General features: G+C 36.2%; 2 protein-coding genes across 3 annotated transcripts in view; one reads left to right on the top strand and one right to left on the bottom strand.

Annotated features, from left to right (window-relative positions):
* The window catches only part of LOC137634459 (uncharacterized), a 486,588-nt gene that overhangs the window by 224,534 nt on the left and 237,228 nt on the right, over window positions 1-24,826 (top strand). The window lies entirely within an intron of this gene.
* Window positions 4,485-4,982, bottom strand: LOC137634374 (high mobility group nucleosome-binding domain-containing protein 5-like). Its single transcript, XM_068366770.1, has one exon. The coding sequence runs from the start codon at window positions 4,980-4,982 to the stop codon at window positions 4,485-4,487; it is 498 nt and encodes a 165-aa protein (XP_068222871.1).

Genomic DNA, 24,826 nt, shown 5'->3' with positions numbered 1-24,826 from the left:
CTCAGTCTTCACTACTAATGAAATTAAGGCATGAGCAGATGTCCCGAGTCCCGACTGGAGAACCAACCTTATTAGTTATAACGCCAGGGGAGTCAGTGTATACGAGGTCCAAGCAATTACCAGACCTGTGAGTAGCTTCATTTATGATTTGCTCACAACCTGATTCAGAGGCAAAGTCTAAAGCTCTTAAGCCATGGCGATTGGTAGGAGAGATAGAACTTATCCACTCCCTATGGTGAGGATTAAAATCACCAACAAAGACAATGTGTGTGTGTGGTGTGTGTGTGTGTATTTATTGATGATATCTAAAAATAGACAATGAAAGATACTTTTCAAAGTAATATATATAATATTTTTGAAAAAATAGGTGATGAAAAAAATATCGAGCCTATTAGCTAAAATAAAAAGTTCCAAAAACTATATTCAAAATAATCTTCTAATTATCTATATAAACACACTGCGAAGACTAGTTATTCACTGAATGATCTCTCTCTCTCTCTCTCTCTCTCTCTCTCTCTCTCTCTCTCTCTCTCTCTCTCTCTCTTATACAAAGAACCAATCACAGTTTTTACCGGGATGTACCGACATGGTAACGAGCCGCTGAACAACAATGATCCCGCAGATAATGTAAAAGTCCCCTATTCTACAGTTCATTATCATTCTCTCATCCCACTTTCCCCTCTTTATTATTCATTTCATCTATTTTTCCCCATAAAACACAAAATAGTCCCTATCCAACCCCTACCCTACCCTGGCAAGTGGGCCCATATCCCTGCTATGGCTCCAGATACTCTCACTCCTCCCTTTACATGCCCTATCACCCCTACCCCCTGTTTCCCATTCTTTATCCCCCTCCCTTCTCCTCCTGTCCTTCTTTAACCCCTAAACTACTCCTTCCCTCCCCTACCCTAACAAGTAGGTCCATACCCCTGCTATCTACATACCTATCCTGCCCTACCTCCTTCTCCATACTCTTCCTATCCATCCTTCGCCCTACCTTATGACTCCTCCCCCAACATACCCCCTCCCTCCATACCCCTCCACACCTCCACCTCCCCACCCCTTCCTCCCCCAATCCCCCGTTTCCATATGAATTATTCCCTCCATCTCTGGATCGACTCACGACCCCCTCGTTCTCATCACGACAATAACCCGGTTTAATGGACAAAATAACTACACTTTGAAGGGTGATGGAGTTCTGCCTTCGGGGAATGCAAGGGCATTAATACACACTATAAATTCCACTGTGGCCTAAGGCCTACTGCCCTTTCTCTCTCTCTCTCTCTCTCTCTCTCTCTCTCTCTCTCTCTCTCTCTCTCTCTCTCTCTCTCTCTCTCTCTGGGTGTTCGAGTCATTAACATATTTCATAGGTTTCTATCTCTGGCCATATATGTATATATATATATATATATATATATATATATATATATATATATATATATATATATATAAATATATATATATATACATATATATATATATGTATATGTATATAAATATATATATATATATATATATATATATATATATATATATATATATTTAATATAAATATGTATATTATACATGCAATATATATATATACATATATATATATATATATCTATATATATATATATATGTATGTATATGTATAATATAGATATGCATATTATACATACAATATATATATATATATATATATATATATATATATATATATATATATATATATATATCCCTTTCTGAGTGGGGATACCTTGACGTGGCGAAAAGATATGTTGGTTTGCTATGAACAGTCAGAATAAAGTCTCCCACCATCACCAAGCGTGGTGATGAAAATGACCAAACCCCACCTGAGGCATTTGTCTTACAGTAGACTAGAAACGACTGCATTTGTTGTTGCGTTATTATGTATGTGTCAACAATATGAATTTCCGTTGACCATCTCTGTTGCTTTCATCCATAAACTGCCAAAATGATAATTAACAAACCTGTACAGTAAAACTTCACATTATTTATCCTTTCACACATCTTCACTAAGGCCGGTAGCACACTAGCGACTCTGTGGCGCCACAAAGCCACAGCATCGTGTGGTGGGGATGCGGTCTTCCATAGGTTTCCATTGTTTTCAAGTTTTGCCGCGCAAACTAGCAACTGTGGCAAGCGACTGTGGCTCTCTGTCACTCATCCCCGCCACAGGCGTGGCATGGCTTTGTGGCGCCACAGAGTCGCTAGTGTGCTCCCGGCCTTAAGGTAGAACCCCATACGCACTGCGCAGGCAAAGCCATTCATTTCCCAATAAATACATTCCTCGCCACATGAACGACCCACCTCGAAATACTATGATCTATGCTTTCACGTAATCTAACTATTAGACTTTGAGGTTTTGAATTAAGCACTAAATTAATCTAAAGTCGTCCATTCTCTCCACATGAACAATCCACCTCGAAATACAAAAATCTATGTTTTCACGTAATCTAACGATTAGACTTTAACCTTGACTCTCGTAGGTATATTTATTCACCACATTTCCCTCAAGTCTTATATGTTATATAAAAAAAATTAATTGTCTGCGATTCATCTTTTTTTTCTTTCTTTTGCATTCGCCATCTACATCTAATTTACATAATAAGTTCGTTTCTCTGTTCCTCCTCCTTTTTCTTCTGTATTCAACAAATCCTCAAAGCACTTACTTCATCGACCCAAAATTGATTTCAAGTCTGAAAATATCTCTCCACTTGCATTTTCCATTCTGAAATTAATTTGTTTGATTCAACTTCCTCTCTGCCTGTACCTCCCTGCAGAACAACCTTTTTATTCTTCCCAAAGTTTGTACTGTATTCATCTTCTCCCTTCTATTTTTGTTACTAGTCTTTTACTCTGCACTGTATTGTTCATTATCCTTTTGTATGCCTGAATCAAGTTTTCTCCTCTGTCAACCAACTGCACCCTAAATAATCTCGTCTTTTTTTTTTTCCTTGACGTGACTTATTTTTATTCTTTTCATTCTACCCTCTTTATAACCACAGGGGGCTTTCTGCTGTCCCCATAACCAGTCCTACGATTTCTAGAATTCACCACCTATATATATATATATATATATATATATATATATATAGATAGATATATATATATAAATATATATATATACATATATATATACACACATATATATATAAATATATATATATATATATATATATATATATATAAATATATATATATATGGGTGTGTGTATTTATATTCAAATGTATGTGTATATATATATGTATATATATATATATATATATATATATATATATATATATACTGTATATATATGGCGAATGTGTTTATTTATAAATATACATATAAATATATGTATATATATACATATTTGATATATATATATATATATATATATATATATATATATATATATAAATCTATTTATATGTATATGCGTGCATCCTATGTGGCAATCTGTTAGACAAGACCCGCTCAACCTCGATAGTTTCTGGTAACGTCTGCAACCTCACCATCCTTTTGAGCTAGGGATATGGGCCGGGATTTGGGGAGCCTATATGTCTGCCTGCTGAGTCATCAGCAGCCATTGCTTGGCCTTCCCTGGAGAGGGGTCTTGGGTGCTGATCATATGTAGATGGTCAGTCTCTTGGTTATTGTCCTGTCCCTTGTCTCTGCCATTCATTAATGACCTTTCACCTTTATAGACATGTTCGTATGCTTTTCCAATATGAGATGTAAGAATAGAAGGCACAATTCTTCCAGTATTTAGGGAGTCTTCTAGAATGAAGTTGCTGTATTGTACATTATTCTGCTAATTACATGGCCCTGCTATACATTCACTGCTAAGTCAACTGGTGAAGGTACATCAGGATTGAACCATGGACCATGCAAACAGAACCCAATTATCTTTCATAGGTAATTATGTATGGTTCAAATTTGTTGTATGCATAGCCCCCCCCCCCTCTCTCTCTCTCTCTCTCTCTCTCTCTCTCTCTCTCTCTCTCTCTCTCTCTCTCTCTCTCTCCAATTATGTTTCAAATGTTATCATATGCATAATCCTCTCTCTCTCTCTCTCTCTCTCTCTCTCTCTCTCTCTCTCTCTCTCTCTCTCTCATAAATGTTTCAAATATTATTATATGCATAATCTTCTCTCTCTCTCTCTCTCTCTCTCTCTCTCTCTCTCTCTCTCTCTCTCTCTCTCTCTCTCTCTCTCTCCCAAATGTTATTATATGCATAATCTTCTCTCTCTCTTTCTCTCTCTCCCTTCGTATCTCATTTCCCGTCATTATCGCCCTCATTGCGTCCTGCGAATACAACCGAGAAATATGCAAAGCCAATCATTCGCCCCTTTGATCACCTCCCATTTTTCGTAATGACTCATCTAAAGAGATTCTTGACTCCACCCCGTTGTCCCAATTTGAAACTAACCCCTCCCACCTCTCACTTCCTCTCCTCTCATCCCCTTTTCTTCTTCCCTTCCACTTTCTCTTACCTTCTACGTGAATCCATTGCGGTTCTCCATCTTCCCTCCTCTCCATCTTCCTTCCCTTCCATCTTCACTCCTCTCCATTTCCCTCCTCTCCATCTTCCCTCCTTTCCCTCTTCCTTCCCCTCCATCTTCCCTCCTCTCCATCTTCCTTCCCCCCATCTTCCCTCCTCTCCATCTTCCCTCCTTTCCCTCTTCCTTCCCCTCCATCTTCCCTCCTCTCCATCTTCCTTCCTTTCCATCTTCCCTCTTCCCCATCTCCCTTCCCCCCATCTTCCCTCCTTTCCCTCTTCCTTCCCCTCCATCTTCCGTCCTCTCCATCTCCCTTCCCTTCCATCTTCCCTCCTCTCCAACTCCCTTCCCCTCCATCTTCCCTCCTCTCCATCTTCCTTCCCCTCCATCTTCCCTCTCCATCTCCCCTCCCCTCCATCTTCCCTCTCCATCTCCCCTCCCCTCCATCTTCCCTTCTCTCCGTCTTCCTTCCCCTCGAACTTCCCTCCTCTCCATCTTCCTTCCCCTCCTAACCGTCCATCGTCCATCTCTCCATCCTCTTACTTCACCCCCCCCCCCCCCGTTCCTCTTCAACGACAGATGAGAGCGTATTAAACGAAATGGAGACGCAAGTTGGATTGTTTGCTGAATTATCGGTGAGATCATTCACAGGTTTTATTAGTTGATTTTTTCTTGTTCGTGTGTGGGAAGGTCATTCGAGCATGAGCTGTTTGATGGTTATTTTTCGTATAATGATTTTTTTTTTTTTTTATTGTGGTGGGATATGTAATAACCTTTTTTTATCTTTTACTTTGAAATACACATTTACAGTCTTACAGTTTATAACATATATACATACCCTTTTTGGGGTGATATCATTCTTGTTTGTATTGATGTTAAACATAACTGGGGTCTTTTTATGAGGGTAATATCACATGTTAATGAGCTAAGAAAAATTAACAAATGGAACTTTTTTTTTTTTAAGACCCACTCAACCTCGATGGTTTCTAGAAATATTTCAACCTCACGATCCTTATGAGCTAGAGATAGTGGGTTTAGGGGAACCTAGAAGTCCACCTGCTGAGTTATCAAGAGCAGTTGCCTGGCTCTCCCTGGTCCTTGCTTGGTGGAGAGGGTGCTTGGACGCTGAGTATGTGTATACTGTATATAGTCAGTTCTTTTCTGCCGTTCATGAGTGATTTTTAAGTCTTTAAAATAGTGAAATCTCCAATTTAGAAAAGGAAGTAGGGAAATAACGAATAAGCTTTATATGAAAAACTAAAGGGGCACATATTGCGCAGACTTCCGCCACGGCAGCTTATTTCCCGACCTTTTTATTGACCTTGACCTTGACCTTTGCCCTTAACATGTATTAATTGGCGTGGATATCATACACTGAAATATGTACCAAGTATAAAGTCTCGTAACAACGATGTCCAAACATATGGCTGATTACGTGAATTGGACATTTTGCTTGACCGTGGCCTTGACCTTTGACCTTCCAAAATTGAATCATTTCCAGCTTTTTACATAACATTACTCTACGATTAAAATTGTGGACAGGAACACACATACACAAACAAAAACACAAAGAGAGAGTAAAACATAACCTCCTTCCAACTTCGTTGTCGGAGGTAAAAAGTTTGAACTTCTGAAGTTCAACTGATTCAGCCGCCAAATTAGGTAGATCATTCCACAATCTGGTCACAGCTGGAATAAAGTTTCTGGAATAATGTGTAGTATTGAGCATTATGATGGAGAAGGCTATACTAAAAGAATTAATTGCATATCTAGTACGACTTACCGGATGTTGTACATTTTGCGAAGATTTAAATGTAAGTGATGGTAGTAGGTTGGCCAGGGCACCAGCCACCCGTTGAGATACTACCACTAGAGATTTATGGGGTCTTTTGACTGGCCACACAGTAATACATTGGATCCTTTTCTCTGGTTACGGTTCATTTTCTATTTGCCTAACACATACACCGAATAGTCTGGCATATTTCTTACATATCTTCTTCAGTCCTCATACACATGACAACACAGATTACCAAACAATTCTTCTTACTGCACTGTAATTGTTCAGTGGCCACTTTCCTTTTTGTAAGGGTAGAAGAGATTCTTTAGCTATGGTAAGCAGCTCTTCTAGGAGAAGGACACTCCAAAATCAAACCATTGTTATCTAATCTTGGGTAGTGCCATAGCGTCTGTACCATGGTCTTCCACTGTCTTGGGTTAGAGTTCTTTTGCTTGAGGGTACACTCGGGCACACTGCTCTATCTTTCATCTTATTTCTCTTCCTCTTGTTTTGTTAAAGTTTTTTATAGTTTATGGGATATTTATGTTAATATTGTTGCTCTTCTTAAAATATTTTTTTTCCTTGTTTCCTTTCCTCACTGAGCTATTTTCCTTGTTGGAGCCCCTGGGCTCATAGCATCATGCTTTACCAAATAGGGTTGTAGATTAGCAAGTAATAATAATAATAGTAATAATAAAGAACTAACTGAACGACGTTATCAGGTATTAACATCCAGATGAGGAGTAAGAAAATAAACCGGCCGGAAGTTTTTGTCCAAGAACTCAATAGGAATTTATACCAAACAAGATAGAAATATTCAAAATATGTAAGAATAAAGAATTTAAGCATTTCCCCAGTATCGATTGATCGCCAGAATAATGTCTTTCTCAATATGCCTTTTTTTTTTGTGCAATTGAAAAAGAATCAGACCGAATGTGTTTCGTAGAAGTAAAATGGCAATCAAGAATAAAACAGAATTTTAAATGAATTTTCATAGTTCAAAAGACATTGTCAATTCAAAGAATTGGATGTTGATGAGCCACGGTCCTAGACTTGCTCACAATCATACTTTGGGTTTCGTAAGGGTTCCACTTCATCCTTCATAGTATATAGATACTGTATATATATATATATATATATATATATATATATATATATATATATATATATATATATATATATATAAAAGGCTTATCTGTCAAAGAGTAAGACCTTTAAAGGTGGACAATTCTGTAAAGGGGAAACAACAGGATCTAATCTCTCTAAAACAGCTAAAGTCCAAACTCACCTATTTTATTAGAAGGGCTGACCCAGAGAGTATGCCATTGGGTCATGACCCTAGGAAAGTAGACTCCTCCTTATATATATATATATATATATATATATATATATATATATATATATATATATATAATGTGTCTGTGCACACGTGCGTGTGTGTGTGTGTTTATAGGTGCGTACGCTTTCAGGAATTTTTTCATAATATTTAAATTTTCTCATTTCACAAGATCAATTTCTATAGAAAATTATTGGTTGCAGTTTCGGTTACCGGGGAAAATTGTCACTTGTGTTGTGGTGCCGCTTGGGTCAGGCAGGTTTTCTGATTACTGGCGTGAAGAGTAACTCAAAGGCTACATTTGGCTATGCAGTGCTTGGAGAATAATAAGAGCTTGTAAAATGATAAGTTTCTTCTCCTTTGTCTGTATCTCTTCCCACTTTTATGTGGGGTCGATGTTTCTGGCCAGCGTTCTCCATCTACCTCTGTTCCACACTTCATCACCGGTCCCAAGCCCGGGTAAAATAATAAGTTTAATAGGACGTGAAATCATGTGGTGGCCTATTGGAAACCTCCCTGGCTGACGATCGCCGTACTGGGGCAAGGCCGTCTGGGGTCGGGTCATGCTTAAGCTGGATAGTTTCTTGTAGTGCCAACTACCTCGCCATCCTTGTGAGGTAAGGATAGGGCGTTTTGGGGACCCTATAGGTCTATGTACTGAGTCATCAGTAGCCATTGACTGGTCCTCCCTGGTCCTAGCTTGGTTGGAGAGGGGCTTGGGCGCTGATCATATGTAAAGTTCAAACTTGCAGTAAATGTTTTTATGTTGAACAGGCTGACATTAGTCTTTTTATAGTATCAATGGGAATTATTATTATTATTATTATTATTATTAATACTACTTGCCAAGCTACAACCCTAGTTGGAAAAGCAAGGACTCCAACAGGGAAAAATAGCCCAGTGAGGAAAGTAAAAAAAAAAGGAAATAAATAAACGATATAAAAAGTGATGAAAAATTAGAATAAAATATCTTAAAAAACGTTAACAACATTAAGTTGTTAACGTTTTTTAAGATATTTTATTTTAATTGTCACTATTGAGGCACTCACAAAATAAGAAAGTCTTCAGTTTCCTCTTAAAAGCCTTAAGAGGTAGTGCTATAGCGTCTGTACCAATCCTTGATGTTCCATTGTCTTGGGTTAGAGTTCTCTTGCTTGAGGGTACACTCGGGCACACTGTTCTATCTTATTTCTCTTCTTGTTTTGTTCAAGTATTTATAGTTTATATAGGAAATGTTTATTTTATCGTTACTGTACGTAAAAAATTTTATTGTTTCCTTTTCTTACTGGGCTATTTTCCCCGTTGGAGCCCCTGGGATTATAGCATCCTGCATTTCCAACCAGGGTTCTAGCTTAGCAAATAATAATAATAATAATAATAATAATAATAATAATAATAATAATAATAATAATAATAATAATAATAATTTCAGTCATCCGGATGTCTCTAAGAGTAATTGGCAAAGAATCTGAGGAAGATGAAAATGGGAATAAAACATTAAAACACGCATCCACGTTACTTCGTATTTGGTGTTTATTCAAAGAACAATGAGAGGAGAAACGAAAGAGAAAGGGGGATGGAGTAATCCTTCCGCATAAGTATTCAGCCGGCTGTTTCATTATTCTTTAGGTCCTCCTTCCCCAGGGACTCTGTATCCATTTGCCATCATGGCTCCCTTGGGAGGCAACAGTCATCATCATCGCCGTCATCATCGCTTGTGTAGTGCTCTTCTCTGTCCTCTTGTCCAATTGGGATTGTTTGTTTTCTTCTTCTTTCGTTTTTCTTTTAGTTTGAGTCATGTTCATTGTGTCTTGAAGGCCTCGAAACTTTTAAGTGTAATTGAAGCTTGTTAGAAAGTTGGGATTCGTTTCTATTTTGTAGTACTGTCCCCGGCATGTTGCTGAAACACAGACTGAATTCAGTTAAATGATAAATATAAAACTTATTGCTAAGAAAAATATACCTTTATATAAATGCAATTGTGGTTAAATCACGCTTCACTCTACTCATGCTTAACCTCGTCAATATTCCTACCATGGTTAGCTAGCTAACTCTCCTCAATATACTTTCATCCATCTCTCCTATTAGCTAATAAAGTTTAATAGCTCATCCCCCATCCCTCTAAGAGAAAGTATTAACAACTCCCCCCCCCCCACCTTATTCTTCTCTTCCTTGAATTAAGAGGTTGTCCTCATCCCATTTTATCCAAGTTGTCTTGGCTCCATCATTCTCTCCTTGGTGAAGCATCCTCTGCCCTTCCATCCAGGAAGCATGTTACTCTACGTTTACAAAGAATAGACATAACATTATTATCAAGATTATTAGATTTCTATAAAATATTATTATTTTCATTAAAATTATTAAAACTACTTTTATTAGATTTATTAAGATTTTTATGAAAGTATTAACAACACCCATCCCACTGTATCCTCTTTCCTGTCCTTTTCCTTTTAAAAAGATTATTTATAGAAGCTCATATACTCAAACCCGTTAAAAAAAAAAGTAAGACTCCTCAGCTCACTGTATATTAGTCGGCTGCTGTTAGCCGAGGCAGCAGAAGGAACCATAGCGACCCCTGGCCTTCCACCTCCTGCTCTCGCCCTGCAGGAGAGAGTCCTTTGTCCTTTTTGTGATGTCTTCCATCTCTTTTTCCTTTCCCATTCCCAACCCTTGTGAAAAAAAAGAGAGAGGGGAAAGGAAAGGAGAAAAACGCGCCATAAATCCAATTGGTCCGAGGTTCTTTTTTTTTTGGTTTGTTTTCTTATTAACTGTCAGGGTAGTTCATTGCATCTTTATATATCCTGAGAATGTTGTTCGCATTTAGGGTAGGATTCCTAGGAATGAGAAACTGCTCTTTCTTTCTTATTTTCAAACAGACAAATATCAAATCGAGTTGGTTTCAGAGCAGATAAATAAACGCATTGAAATGGTTTCAGAGCTCTCTAATAAACGTCTTGCTATAGTTTTTAAACATATAAATAAACGTCTTGCTATAGTTTTTAAACATTTAAACGTCTTGCTATAGTTTTTAAATATATAAATAAACGTCTTGCTATAGTTTTTGAACATATAAATAAACGTCTTGCTATAGTTTTTTAAACATATAAATAAACGTCTTGCTATAGTTTTTAAACATTTAAACGTCTTGCTATAGTTTTTAAACATGTAAATAAACGTCTTGCTATAGTTTTTAAACATATAAATAAACGTCTTGCTATAGTTTTTTAAACAGACTAATAAACGGGTTGCTATAGCTATTAAACAGACATATGAACGCATTGCTATAGTTTTTAAACAGACAAATGAACGCATTGCTTTATTTTCTAAACAGACAAATGAATGCATTGCTTTAGTTTTAAAACAGAAAAATAAACGCATTGCTTTAGTTTTTAAACAGCCAAATAAACGCATTGCTTTTGTTTTTAAACAAGCAACTAACGCATTGCTATCGTTTTTAAACAAACAAATTAACGCATTGCATTAGTTTTTAAACAAACAAATGAACGCATTGCTCTAGTTTTTAAACACGCAAATAAACGCATTGCTATAGTTTTTAAACAGACAAATACATGCATTGCTATAGTTTTAGAGTAGACCAATAAACAAATTACGATGGTTTCAAAACAAACGAATAAACGCATCGACAAGGTTTCAAAACAAACAAATAAACGCAGATCAATAAACAAATTACCTTGCCTTACCTTATTGCCTTATTTTTTGTTTGGGTTCCCCCAGGTCCCTCAGTGTGAGGGAAGATTTTGCATTATAAAACTTTTTAAATGAAAATATATTAGCGCTTTAGTTACCCTTAGATGATCAACTTTTTTTTTTCTTTTTTTTTTTTTTTGCAATAGCCAACATTGCACGAATATTTTTTATCGCCTTGGATACTCAATATTGACCAGAAAAAAAATAAAAAATATCGCGTAACAGGATTTGATCATGTTAGAGAATCCATATCTATGTTTACAAGATCAATTATTGACATGTGTTTGTCAGGATTTATACATACGCAAAAAATGCTAAATCCTGTCATGTAGCCATTCAATTTTCCTACTTTGGACCATGAAGAAAAATGGAAAGCGCATTAACACTTTTTTCCTTAAAATTCTTTTCTCCTTTTTGTGAATTAAAGTCCCCCCTTTTCCTCCTAGCCCGTCATTATTATTCCTCCAATTTCCAGCTTTTCTCCCTCAATCCCCTCCCTCTCCCTCAATTCCCCCTCACTTCCCCCCCTCCCCCCCCCCCCCTTGCCTCACAATCCAATCTCCACAGATGTTGAAAAGATCATTGTTATTTTGCCATTATGCTTCATTCGGGAGAGGGTGTGCCCACTTAGTGGCAGCATTGTCGCTTGTATGGACTTGCCAGTGCTGCTACTACAGCCGTCGTCACTGAGTTGGGATATACGAGTATGTATGGTCTAGTGACTCTAGTTTATGCGTTTGTATGAATGGTATGTTCCATGTTTTGTTGTTTATGTATAAATTTAGATGTGTATTTCAGGAGCGTCATAAATTGAACCTAACTGAATGATGGTTCTTACTGTTAGTTATTTAAAGATATCTTTTTGCCCAAATAACAGAAAATAAGAAATAAAGTTCTAATTTTGATGGCCAGCAAATGTCTTTCAATATTTTTTTTTTTTTTTTTTTGGATAAGCTGGTGTTTATGAATTGCTGTATTTTGTACCAACAATCAATTTCGAAGGCTGTGTAACTGTCCAGCTTTTTAGCTAATTCTCTTGACTGCCTAGATTTCTGGGAACGTATTTTTTTCTGAAAATACTAATTTCCATTTCCCTCTCTCTCTCTCTCTCTCTCTCTCTCTCTCTCTCTCACACACACACACACACACACACACACGCACACACACACACACACACACACGCACGCACACACTGGCTGTTCCCACGTTCTGTGGTTTGAATTTTGCAGTTTCAACTTATAATTTTTATACCAAGGGAGAGGAAATTCATTTGATAAGTTTTCCAAGAAATACATTGTTTTCATGAAAGAGAAATATATATATAAAGTAAGATAGATATTTATAAGGTAAAACTAGAAACTCGTAAGAAACAGTAACTTCGTTAATTATCTGAAGTCAAATTTCCTTATATTAAAATTACAACGATTAATAGAATCTCTCTCTCTCTCTCTCTCTCTCTCTCTCTCTCTCTCTCTCTCTCTCTCTCTCTCTCTCTCCTCTTTGCCTTGTTAGATTTGGAATCTTTTCACTTTCGATACTTGAGTAGTTTGGGAGTTTGTAATTTAGTACATTAAAACATTGGTATTCGCTCTCTCTCTCTCTCTCTCTCTCTCTCTCTCTCTCTCTCTCTCTCTCCTCTTTGCCTTGTTAGATTTGGAATCTTTTCATTTTCGATACTTAAGTAGTTTGGGAGTTTGTAGGTTAGTACATTAATACATTGTTATCTCTCTCTCTCTCTCTCTCTCTCTCTCTCTCTCTCTCTCTCTCCTCTTTGCCTTGTTAGATTTGGAATCTTTTCATTTTCGATACTTAAGTAGTTTGGGAGTTTGTAGGTTAGTACATTAATACATTGTTATTTTCTCTCTCTCTCTCTCTCTCTCTCTCTCTCTCTCTCTCTCTCTCTCTCCTCTTTGCCTTGTTAGATTTGGAATCTTTTCATTTTCGATACTTAAGTAGTTTGGGAGTTTGTAGGTTAGTACATTAATACATTGTTATTTTCTCTCTCTCTCTCTCTCTCTCTCTCTCTCTCTCTCTCTCTCTCTCTTTTTAAGTTCGACATATGGTAAATCATTGGGGTCTTCCTAGCCCAAGGGCAAAGTCCCACTTTCAACTCTTTATTTACCTTCAAGATAATTTGATTCAATTTGCTTTCCACCAATTCACACATGATTGACTTTGTCTCCATTCTTCTCGGATTTGATAAATTTGAGAAAAATTACAATATAGAAAAACTGCACAACGGAAACGTAGTTAAAAAAATAAAAGAATATGCAAAAAAAAAAAAATACATTTATTCTCTTCCGCTTGTAATTTTTTTTTTTTTAGGTTTTTATAGTTTATATATGAAAGATCTATTTTGATTTTATTACTATTTTTTAGATATTTTATTTTAATGGTTCATTACGTCTCCTGATGTACATTTATTTCCTTATTTCCTTACCTTACTGGGTTATTTTTCTCCGGTGGAGCCCTTGGGCTTATAGCATCCTGCTTTTCCAACTAGGGTTGTAGCTTAGCTTGTAATAATAATAATAATAATAATAATAATAATAATAATAATAATAATAATAATAATAATACACATTTACACTTACACTGTAATAATAATAATGATAATAATAATAATAATAATAATAATAATAATGCAGAATAAATAGACCCAGAAATAAATCAGATTATGAAAAGTATGCTATTTCGCCTAAAGCTTCAAGATTTCCCTCTTAGCCAGTTTAGTTTGCATATTATTATTATTATTATTATTATTATTATTATTATTATTATTATTATTATTATTATTATAAGCTAAGCTACAACCCTAGTGGGAAAAGCAGGATGCTATTAGTCCAAGGGGTCCGACAAAGAAAAATAACCCTGTGAGGAAAGGAATTAAGGAAATAAATTAACTACAGGAGACGTAATGAACCATTAGAATATAATATTTCAAAAACAGTAACAACATTAAAATACACCTTTCATATAAAAACATTAAAATACACCTTTCATATAAAAACTATAAAAAACATAAAAATCAAAAGGAAGAGAAATAAATATTTTTGTTTTTTTGCGTACTCTTTCTAATTGAGTTTCCCATTTTCAGTTTTTCTATTTTGTAATTTTGTTCCAATATTTCAAATCTGAGAATAATGAGGATACGAACAAGGCATCATCGCCAGAATTGTTTTATTTGGAAGTCTAATCGTATTATTCGTGCTGTGAGAATAACGGATTTGTCAAGGTTAATTTGCCCGACAATCCCCTCCCTCCCCCTCCACCCTATCTGACTCCCCCCCCCCCCCTCGCCGCCGACTGAATGCTGTAGGGAGCCTGACACTAGTTATATTTGCTTTTTATTCTTGCTTACTCAAGTGTTTAAATACACCAGTTGTTGTATTAGTTATCGCCCAGTGGAAGTCGCTTTGGGGAGAGAGAGAGAGAGAGAGAGAGAGAGAGAGAGAGAGATAGCGCTATTCTACTCACGCCTACGCATAGATTTTGTTTGAAAACGTCATTATGAAACGGATCTTGCCGTGTTTAAGCACTTAAGAATAACATAGAACTACTGGTAACCGAGTTATTTTGTATATATATATATATATATATATATAATATAATATATATATAAATATATATATATATATATATGTGTGTGTGTGTGTGTATATATATATGAATATATGTGTGTGTGTTTGTGTACAGTATGTATTTATACTTATGTATTTGTATATAGTTAGATATGTATAGACGTATGGAAGTTTGTACCTATGTATGTATAATATTTCCACTTACACAAGATAAATCATACCAACACAACTCAGCCCATGTTTGTCATATGATTGCTGTATTCTCATGCCAGCATAGCTAACCAACGTAAACACTGTCACTGTTTACAAAGTAAATTGTAAAAACACAACACCAACGACATTGTTTACTCTGTAAATTGTTAAACGCCGAACCTTGCCTAATACGGTAGGTACTTGAATATAGAAATCGGAATATGTCAAATGCAGTGATGTGATATGGATGTAGTTTGTCTGTCTGGTCGAGGAATGAAGAAGATAAAATAAAATAAAGATCTTGTGAGATGTTGATTATTACTGTCCTCAATGACCTTTCAAAGATAGGTTATAGGTGCCTGTCAAATATAGGTCATAGGTGACCTGTTAAAGATAGGTCATAGGTGACTTGTCAAAGATAGGTCATAGGTGACCTGTTAAAGATAGGTCATAGGTGACCTGTTAAAGATACGTCATAGGTGACCTGTCAAAGATAGGTCATAGGTAACCAGTCAAAGATAGGTCGTAGGTGACCTGTCAAAGATAGGTCATAAGGGACATGTCAAAGATAGGTCATAGGTGACCTGTCAAAGATAGGTCATAGGTGACTTGTCAAAGATAGGTCATAGGTTACCTGTCAAAGATAGGTCATAGGTAACCAGTCAAAGATAGGTCATAGGTGACCTGTCAAAGATAGGTCATAGGTGACCGGTCAAAGATAGGTCATAGGTGACATGTAAAAGATAGGTCATAGGTGACCTGTCAAAGATAGGTCATAGGTGACTTGTCAAAGATAGGTCATAGGTGACCTGTCAAAGATAGGTCATAGGTGACATGTCAAAGATAGGTCATAGGTGACCTGTTAAAGATAGGTCATAGGTGACCTGTCAAAGATAGGTCATGGTGACTTGTCAAAGATAGGTTAAAGGTGACCTGTCAAAGATAGGTCATGGTGACTTGTCAAAGATAGGTTATAGGTGACCTGTCAAAGATAGGTCATGATGACTTGTCAAAGATAGGTCATAGGTGACCTGTCAAAGATAGGTCATAGGTGACCTGTCAAAGATAGGTCATAGGTGACCTGTCAAAGATAGGTCTTAGATGACCTGTCAAAGATAGGTCATGGTGACTTGTCAAAGATAGGTCATAGGTTACCTGTCAAAGATAGGTCATATGTGACATGTCAAAGATAGGTTATAGGTGATCTGTCAAAGATAGGTCATAGGTTACCTGTCAAAGATAGGTCATAGGTAACCAGTCAAAGATAGGTCATAGGTGACCTGTCAAAGATAGGTCATGGTGACTTGTCAAAGATAGGTTATAGGTGACCTGTTAAAGATAGGTCATGGTGACCCGACAAAGATAGGTCATAGGTGACTTGTCAAAGATAGGTCATAGATGACCAGTCAAAGATAGGTCATAGGTGACCTGTCAGAGATAGGTCATAGGTAACCAGTCAAAGATAGGTCATAGGTGACCTGTCAAAGATAGGTTATAGGTGACCTGTTAAAGATAGGTCATAGGTGACCTGTCAAAGATAGGTCATGGTGACTTGTCAAAGATAGGTCATAGATGGCGTGTCAAAGATAGGTCATAGATGGCATGTCAAAGATAGGTCATAAGTGACCAGTCAAAGATAGGTCATAGGTGACCAGTCAAAGACATGTCATAGGTGACCTGTCAAACATAGGTCATAGGGGACCTGTCAAAATAGGTCATAGGTGACCTGTCAAACATAGGTTATAGGTGACCTGTCAAAGATAGGTCTTAGGTGACCTGTCAAAGACAGTTCACATCTGAGGTGATAATTATGATGCTTGACTCATTCATATTTTCATTGGCGCGTCTTAACGATGGAGAGAAAGGCCCATCTTCTCTCTCTCTCTCTCTCTCTCTCTCTCTCTCTCTCTCTTTCAGCAAAACAGTGTGATCGGTGCACCTCACGTGGCACACCATATAAAGTACTTACGTCTCTCTCTCGCTCTCTCTCTCTCTCTCTCTCTCTCTCTCTCTCATAGGTAAAAATACTATCAGTACACCTCAAGCAGAATACCGTATGTAATACTTATTAGCCCATTACTCCAGCTTATATTTGCTTTCTCTCTTTCATTTTGCTATCATCCTCTCTGTTGGTCTTCCTACCTCATCTTATTACTTTCAAAAAATCTTTTTTGCTGTCTAACTCTCTCTCCTTGCCGTCTTGATAAGATGCTGAATGACTTAGTGGTTCCTGTACCGCCAAGTCTCTCTCTCTCTCTCTCTCTCTCTCTCTCTCTCTCTCATTTAGATGAGTATCTAACTTGCAGATATCGGTGCTTTTAGTTGATTTCAGCAACGAACTTTCACAATGTCTTTCAATTAATACTTTCGCTTTTGCATTTCCTACCTAAATAGAAAAGGGATTTATTAAATACGATAGAATTCATTCAATACATGATAATGCTTTCTCCCTGAAGACGGAATTGAAAGCCAGATGGATAGCACTGTCGTATGATACCGGATCAACGCCGTCTGTCTTCGCGTCGGACGACACTGGCAATGGGACCGCTCTCAGCCAGCGGAACCGTAAATTCTGAATCCACTCTCGTAACTCTTCGGGCGAAGGCGAGCGGCCCATAAAATAAAGGTTGGATGCGATCGTTTTCAGGCGGAAGATTGCTACCACAACTACTGTTTAATGGGTGTTTTGCGGCTTCTTATTTTGACAGGTGGATTCTTCTCAGCTCTCTCTCTCTCTCTCTCTCTCTCTCTCTCTCTCTCTTCGAGGCTATTGGGTGCGCTTTATATATATATATATATATATTAAAACTATATATATAAATAAATATATAGATATACAGTACATATATATATATATATGTATTATATATATATATATATATATATACTATATATATATTATTATATTCATATTATATTGTATATGTATATATTATATATATATTCTATATATATATATATATATATATTATATATATATATATATATATATCATATATATTCATATATGTATATATATATAAATATATATATATTAATATATATCATATATATTCATATATATATATATATATATGTGTGTGTATATAGTGTATGTGTGTATGTATGATATTGAAAAAATAAACTTGTTAAATCTCTCTCTCTCTCTCTCTCTCTCTCTCTCTCTCATTATCGTGTTTAGACTTCATTTGGTGAGAACTTAACGTCTCTCTTGTCACCATAATTCGCGTCGGGGTTTCAGGTATCTTCAGCTGTGTGTTTCAGCTCTTGTTTTTTTTATGAATTTGTACGTTGTTATTGTTGAATAATGATGCTGTTTCTGCAACGTGTTCCTTCGTCTTTTGTATTTATATAATATTACAGTTTTTGCAGTTGATTATAAAAGAATTGTGTTAAAACGCCAGGGGTGATGTATGCACAAATCCGGTATATATCTTTTATCAGGGAGGATATGCGGGAAAAGAATGCATATGAAAACATGGTATAAGACGGGTCGAGCTGGAGAAGACTCGCCAAAAATAGCGACCCCATAGAAATGAGCTAATAATACTGTAAAGAATAAGTATGTTGATATTGTTTTTGCACAGAATATTCTTTCATAATTTGTATTTTGAGAATAGCAACTGGGCTTTACAAGGCGCTAGAAGAGTTGGAAGACCCAGACTTACATGGCTAAAGACTATGAAGCGTGAAGTGGGGAGATGATGAATGGGGAAGCATTGATTAAAAAGCTCAAGATAGAGACGACTTGTGAAATCTAACCGAGGGCCTTTGCATCAATATGAGTAGGATGAAATGATGATGATGATAAGAATATCCTAATATTTAGGGTTAATAAAAGAGGATGATAGAAAACGCCAGGGATGCTGTATGTACAAATCCGCTAAATATGTTACTTGATGGAGATTGTTGAAGTGGTGCGAAAAAAATATGCATATGTACGTTGTTATTGCTGAATAATGATGCTGGGTTTGCACATAGTGTTATTTCTTCTTTGTAGTTTTATAATATGCAGGTTTTTTTTTAGTTAAAAAGGGACGATTCAAAATACTAGGAGTGTTACATGTACAAATATGCTAAATATGTTACGTGCTGGAGTGTGTTGAAGTTTTACGGAAAAAAAAATAGTGCGTATGTACGTTGTTATTGTTGAATAATGTTAATTTTGCATTGAGTGATCTTTCGTAATTTGTATTTTGATATTCCGATTTTTACAATTTATGAAAAATAGATGCTGTTAAACCACCAGGAATCCTTCATATACAAATCCGCTAGGGTTGTTGTGGCCTGATTAGTAACGTCCCTGTCTGGTGCTTGCCGGACGGGGATTCAAGTCCCGTTCAGACCTCGTTAGTGCCATTAGTGTCTGCAACCTTACCATCCTTGTGAGCTAAGGTTGGGGGGTTTGGGGAAGCCTATAGGTCTCTATCTGCTGAGTCATCAGCAGCTTGGGTGGAGAGGAGGCTTAGGCGCTGATCGTATAATATATGGTCAGTCTCTAGGGCATTGTCCTGATTGCTAGGGCAATGTCACTGTCCCCTTGCTTCTGCCATTCATGAACGGCCTTTAAACCTTTAAATGTTATTGGCTGGAGATAGTCAAAGTGGTGCTAAAAATGTGTGAGTATGCATGTATGAAGGTTAGCCTATGCGTACATTTAGATCATAGCCAGAGGAAAAAGGGACAATTGCTACATATGTTACATCACTTGTGCTTGGACGAAATGATTCCCTGAAATCTGTTTGTAGTTTCGGATTTGTACCATCACGCCTGTAGCAAAGTAAAATGAAAGTAAAAAATAAATGATTTTTTGTTGCCCGTTTCTGGCACTGACATAGGATTGCAAGGTTTACGGAAAGATCCCTTTGCGTTTTTTATAAATAAAGTTCCACCGCTTTGCTTTGGGTTTGGTTTTCTGAGATATTTTTTCTGTATCTGAATCTGCATTGGCAGCAGGAATGTATTTTGGCCTTTGGTGTATTTCTCTTTTGGTGTTCGATGGAAATTAAAGGATTTCGTACAAATTTGTACTGTGTTTTGTTTGCACAAAAGTTTATCTATCTTTTTTCTTCGTTTTCCTTTCTTGTGCATTCCCCCTTCGTAGACAAGATTGAATGGGATGCCAGCTGAAATACTGATATTGGGTATAGATCGAAGATATATACGCTACTGTATAAAAAATGTTTTAACCATTTTCCTTTTCATCAGTTTTTTTTTTTTTTTTTTTTTTTTTTTTTTTTTTTTTGGTGATTCCAGTCGTCGCTTACTACCTTCTGTATTCCCTTTCTAGTTAATTATTATGAGGTAACTTTTCCCGATTCTCTTGTCATTCTGTATTGTATTCCCAAACTAGTTAAAAATAATGAGGTAACCTTGCTGGGTTATTTTATAAACAAAGTATAGAACTGGAGGGGCACTCAGTAGAGCGCAGGCCTCCGCCGCGGCAGCCTATTTCTCGACCTTTGCTTGACCTTGACCTTGACCTTTGACCTTCACATGTATTAATTGGCCTGGATTTTCATACACTCAAATATGAACCAAGTTTGAAGACTCTGTGGCAACGATGTCCAAACTTATGGCTGATTACGTCAATTGGACATTTTGCTTGACTTTTGACCCTTGATCTTCCAGACTTTAATAATTTCCAGTTTTTTACTTAACAGTTAATCCCTGCAATTTTCATTACGCTACGATTAAGATTGAGGGCCAGGAAGCTGTTCACAAACAAACACACAAGCAAGAGGCAAAATATAACATCCTTCCAACTTCGTTGGCGGAGGTAAATATCTTGTTTGGAGCAAAGCAGTTTTTTTCGCATGCCTGTTTGTCATTCCAGAAAAATGAGGTGAATTAAAGATTACCTAAATCCGTGTTCCTGCGATGTTCCAAGAAATGTGTAACCTCTTAGAGGTTTCTGGTCATGAATATTCTCGGTTTTGTTCGTTTTCATATCAAATTATTTTTTCGTTTTATTTTATGAAGGCCATCGTAAGATTCTTCTCACCGAGAAATGTATCTCAAAAACTATATATTTCCTCTTTTTTTTTTTTTTTTTTTTTTTTTTGTGAAGCTCGAACTTACAAAATGTGGTCAAATATGAATCATTATTATGTCACTCATATGTGAATATATTTTATACATGACCGGCGAAATCTAACCGAGGCCCTTTGCGTCGATAGGCATGGGAGGAGATGATGATGATGATGATGATGATTTTATACGTAATTGTTTACAGGATATGTATATAGAATATTTATAAAACAAAGCTACGCAATTTAATGGTTCATCTTATACTTAGATCAGTCGTGTTTTCGACGTCATCTGGTCACTCAAATCCAATGCATTTTTTGTCAACTTATCCAGTAGTGAATTACGAAAACTGTAACATAAATGACTGATAAAAAACTTTTTATCAAAATGAATATACACTTGTACAAAGTCTTTCACTAAAAAGGAAAGTAAACGCTGATAGTTTTTCTTACGTCAGTATGTTGCCTAATTTCTAAAGGTAAATAAATTTATTTTTTAATTCCCTGCCAAATGAATCTGATCGGTAATGACTGCAGAGTAAGTTCTGTACTAATAAGAGTTTCTAATGAACTGTAGCCTTCATTTGTTCAGTTTTATTTATAGGTTTAAGGTTTAAAGGTCGCTCATGATTGATTGATTGATTGATTTAAAGTTTTCAGGCATCCTGACATCTGAGGTCATTGACGCCGAATGGCAGAGCCAAGGGACAGTGACAATTCCCTAGAAACAGTAAAAGGCCCTAGAGACTGACCATATATACTTATAATCCAACGCCTAAGCCCCCCTCTCGACCCAAGCTAAGGCAAGGGAGGGCCAGGCATTGGCTGCTTATGACTCAGCAGGTAGGCCTATAGGCTCTACCCAAGCTAAGACCAGGGAGGTTCAGGCATTGGCTGCTGATGACTCAGCAGGTAGACCAATAGGCCTCGACCCAAGCTAAGATCAGGGAGGGCCAAGTATTGACTGCTGATGGACTCAGCAGGTAGACCAATAGGTTCGATCCAAGCTAAGGTCAGGGAGGTCCAGCATTGACTGCTTATGACTCAGCAGGTAGACCTATAGGCTCCCCCAGACACCCCCTTCCATAGCTCGCAAAAATGATGAGGTTGCATACACGACAAGACATTATCGAGCTTGAGCGGGTCTCGAACCGCAGTCCAGCTGATTGCCAGGCATGGACGTTTCCAATAAGTAATGATCTCTGCCATTTTAATATGAGCATCAATTACAAGTTATTTATGTAAGGAAACTCACAGTATGTCTTATCTGGCGTATTCTTGAAACATGTAAAAATAGTAAATATTTCCTGATGAGTTTGCTCCATCACAGTGATTAAAGGTGCTCCCACTGCTTTACCTAGATCATTTTGCGTTGTTGGGTATTAACCGTTTTTTGTTACATTTGTGTGTGCTTAATCCCGCGTCTCAGTAATTACTGCCGTCATTAGAATATTTTCATTTCATTTTACCCTGTAATTTTTTTTTTTTTTTTTTTTTTTTTTGCCCGCGGCCAAGAGTTTGATTGGTAGTACGTTCATGTGGCGGTGATAAAGCATGGATGAATAATTTTGTAATGTTTTGTGTAAATAAATACGATGTGCTTATGTGTGTGCATACAGCATGCATACATGGTAGCGCACAATCTTACACACACACACACACACACACATATATATATATATATATATATAAATATATAATATATATATATATATATGTATATATATATATATATATATGTATATATATATATATATACACACATACATTAAAAATTCTTTCCATCTTCAATGCCCTTTAGCAAATAAATTCTATGCAAATTTCAATGTGTCTGAATTTCTTCCCAAGCACTCGGATTTTGTAAATAAATCTATATTGTGCTAACCTTCACGTTGAAGTGTATTTCCACTGTTCAATGTAGCTCTGATGAAAGCCATGAATCAATGGCATGGAAGAGATTTTCGCCTTACGAACATAAAAGTATTGTCGTGAGATGAGAGAAGCCACACTCACACACACACACACACACACATATATATATATATATATATATGTGTGTATATTGTAGGTATGTATGTATGTGTATATATATATACATATATATACACACACACACATATATATATATATATATAATTATATATTTATATGTTTTATAAATATATATATATACTATATATATGCATATATATATATATGTATATATATATATATATATATGGCGAAAGGCCTTACTAATAGTTTAAATTAGCATCTCTCTTATATCTAGCAAGGCTTATAGGAAGCGAACGTTAGAATGAATATTATTTTTCCTTCTTTTTCTATGTATATAACTTTTAATCTAGATTTATCTTGTTACGGATTAATACGGCCTTCAACAGCATTTTTTTTTCTCTCTTTTCGTAAATCTACATTCTTGTACGGTAAAGCGACTATTCTCAATGGAAAACTCATGTTTAATCCAATCACCTGGTTGATGTGTATAACACTTTATCTTGGTATATTTTTTTTTTCCATTCCGATAATGTTGAGCTCATGATAATGACTTATGTTTTGCAATGCGTTTCCGGGTACCGACGCGTTAGCATAAAGTGCTTTTTTTTCGTCTCTAGAGAGAGAGAGAGAGAGAGAGAGAGAGAGAGAAGGACAGATCAAAAGAAGGAGAGAGAGAGAGAGAGAGAGAGAGAGATCAAAAGAAGGAGAGAGAGAGAGAGAGAGAGAGAGAGAGAGAGACTTCAAGAAAAGGAGGAGATCAAAAGAAGGAGAGAGAGAGAGAGAGAAAGAGAGAGAGAGAGAGAGACTTCAAGAAAAGGAGAGATCAAAAGAAGGAGAGAGAGAGAGAGAGAGAGAGAGAGAGGGGGGGGGTCATGTTGCAATTAATTTTGTTAAGTACTGTATTGATGAAGATACAGATTCCTTTTGTCTTTTTATGGGTTGAAATAATCTTAAGGTTGTGTTCTTATTTCTTTCGTCTTCGAAATACTGGCGTCACAATATCATAGGTCATCGACAGTGCAGTCGTTAAACGGTTTTTATTTATGGAGAGTATTTTGTTATCTGAGAAAAACTCAAATATGAACTAAATGGCTCTTTTACATTGTTAAAGAGAAAAAAATTCTTGTCTAATATATAAATTTGCTAAAAGCGAAAGAAATCCTTGGCTGATATATGTAATAGATAGATAGATAGATATTTTATATATACATATATACATATAGATAAATAGATAGATAGATAGATAGACTGATATGTGTCCATATATATATATATATATATATATATTTTTGTGTGTGTATATATATATATATATATATATGTATATATATATATATATGTGTGTGTATATTATATAACATATATATACATATATATATATATATTTATATATATTTATATTATATATATATAATATATAGAGAGAGAGAGAGAGAGAGAGAGAGAGAGAGAGAGTGAGAGATTGGAGGGGGAAATAATGTATCAAATATGAATCTGGACGCAATTATCACTCCATTAATTAACAATTAACATAGCGAAATCGTAGAGTTCATCACCAATCATCTATTTCAATCGACCTGGGGGTGATACGAAATGGCAACTAAATTACCCAATAAATCAGCCAGCAAAAGACGTGCATGTTCTAATTTATCGGTAATTACCGCCAGGAAGCTGTATCATACATTTTAGGGTTGGTATGTCAGTGCCAGTACCACCAAAGC

The sequence above is a fragment of the Palaemon carinicauda genome, chromosome 44 (genome assembly GCF_036898095.1).
Source record: "Palaemon carinicauda isolate YSFRI2023 chromosome 44, ASM3689809v2, whole genome shotgun sequence".
NCBI classification, from domain to species: Eukaryota; Metazoa; Arthropoda; class Malacostraca; order Decapoda; family Palaemonidae; genus Palaemon; species Palaemon carinicauda.
The sequence above is the reverse complement of the archived record's forward strand: the minus strand, read 5'-3'. Positions and strand labels throughout refer to the sequence as shown.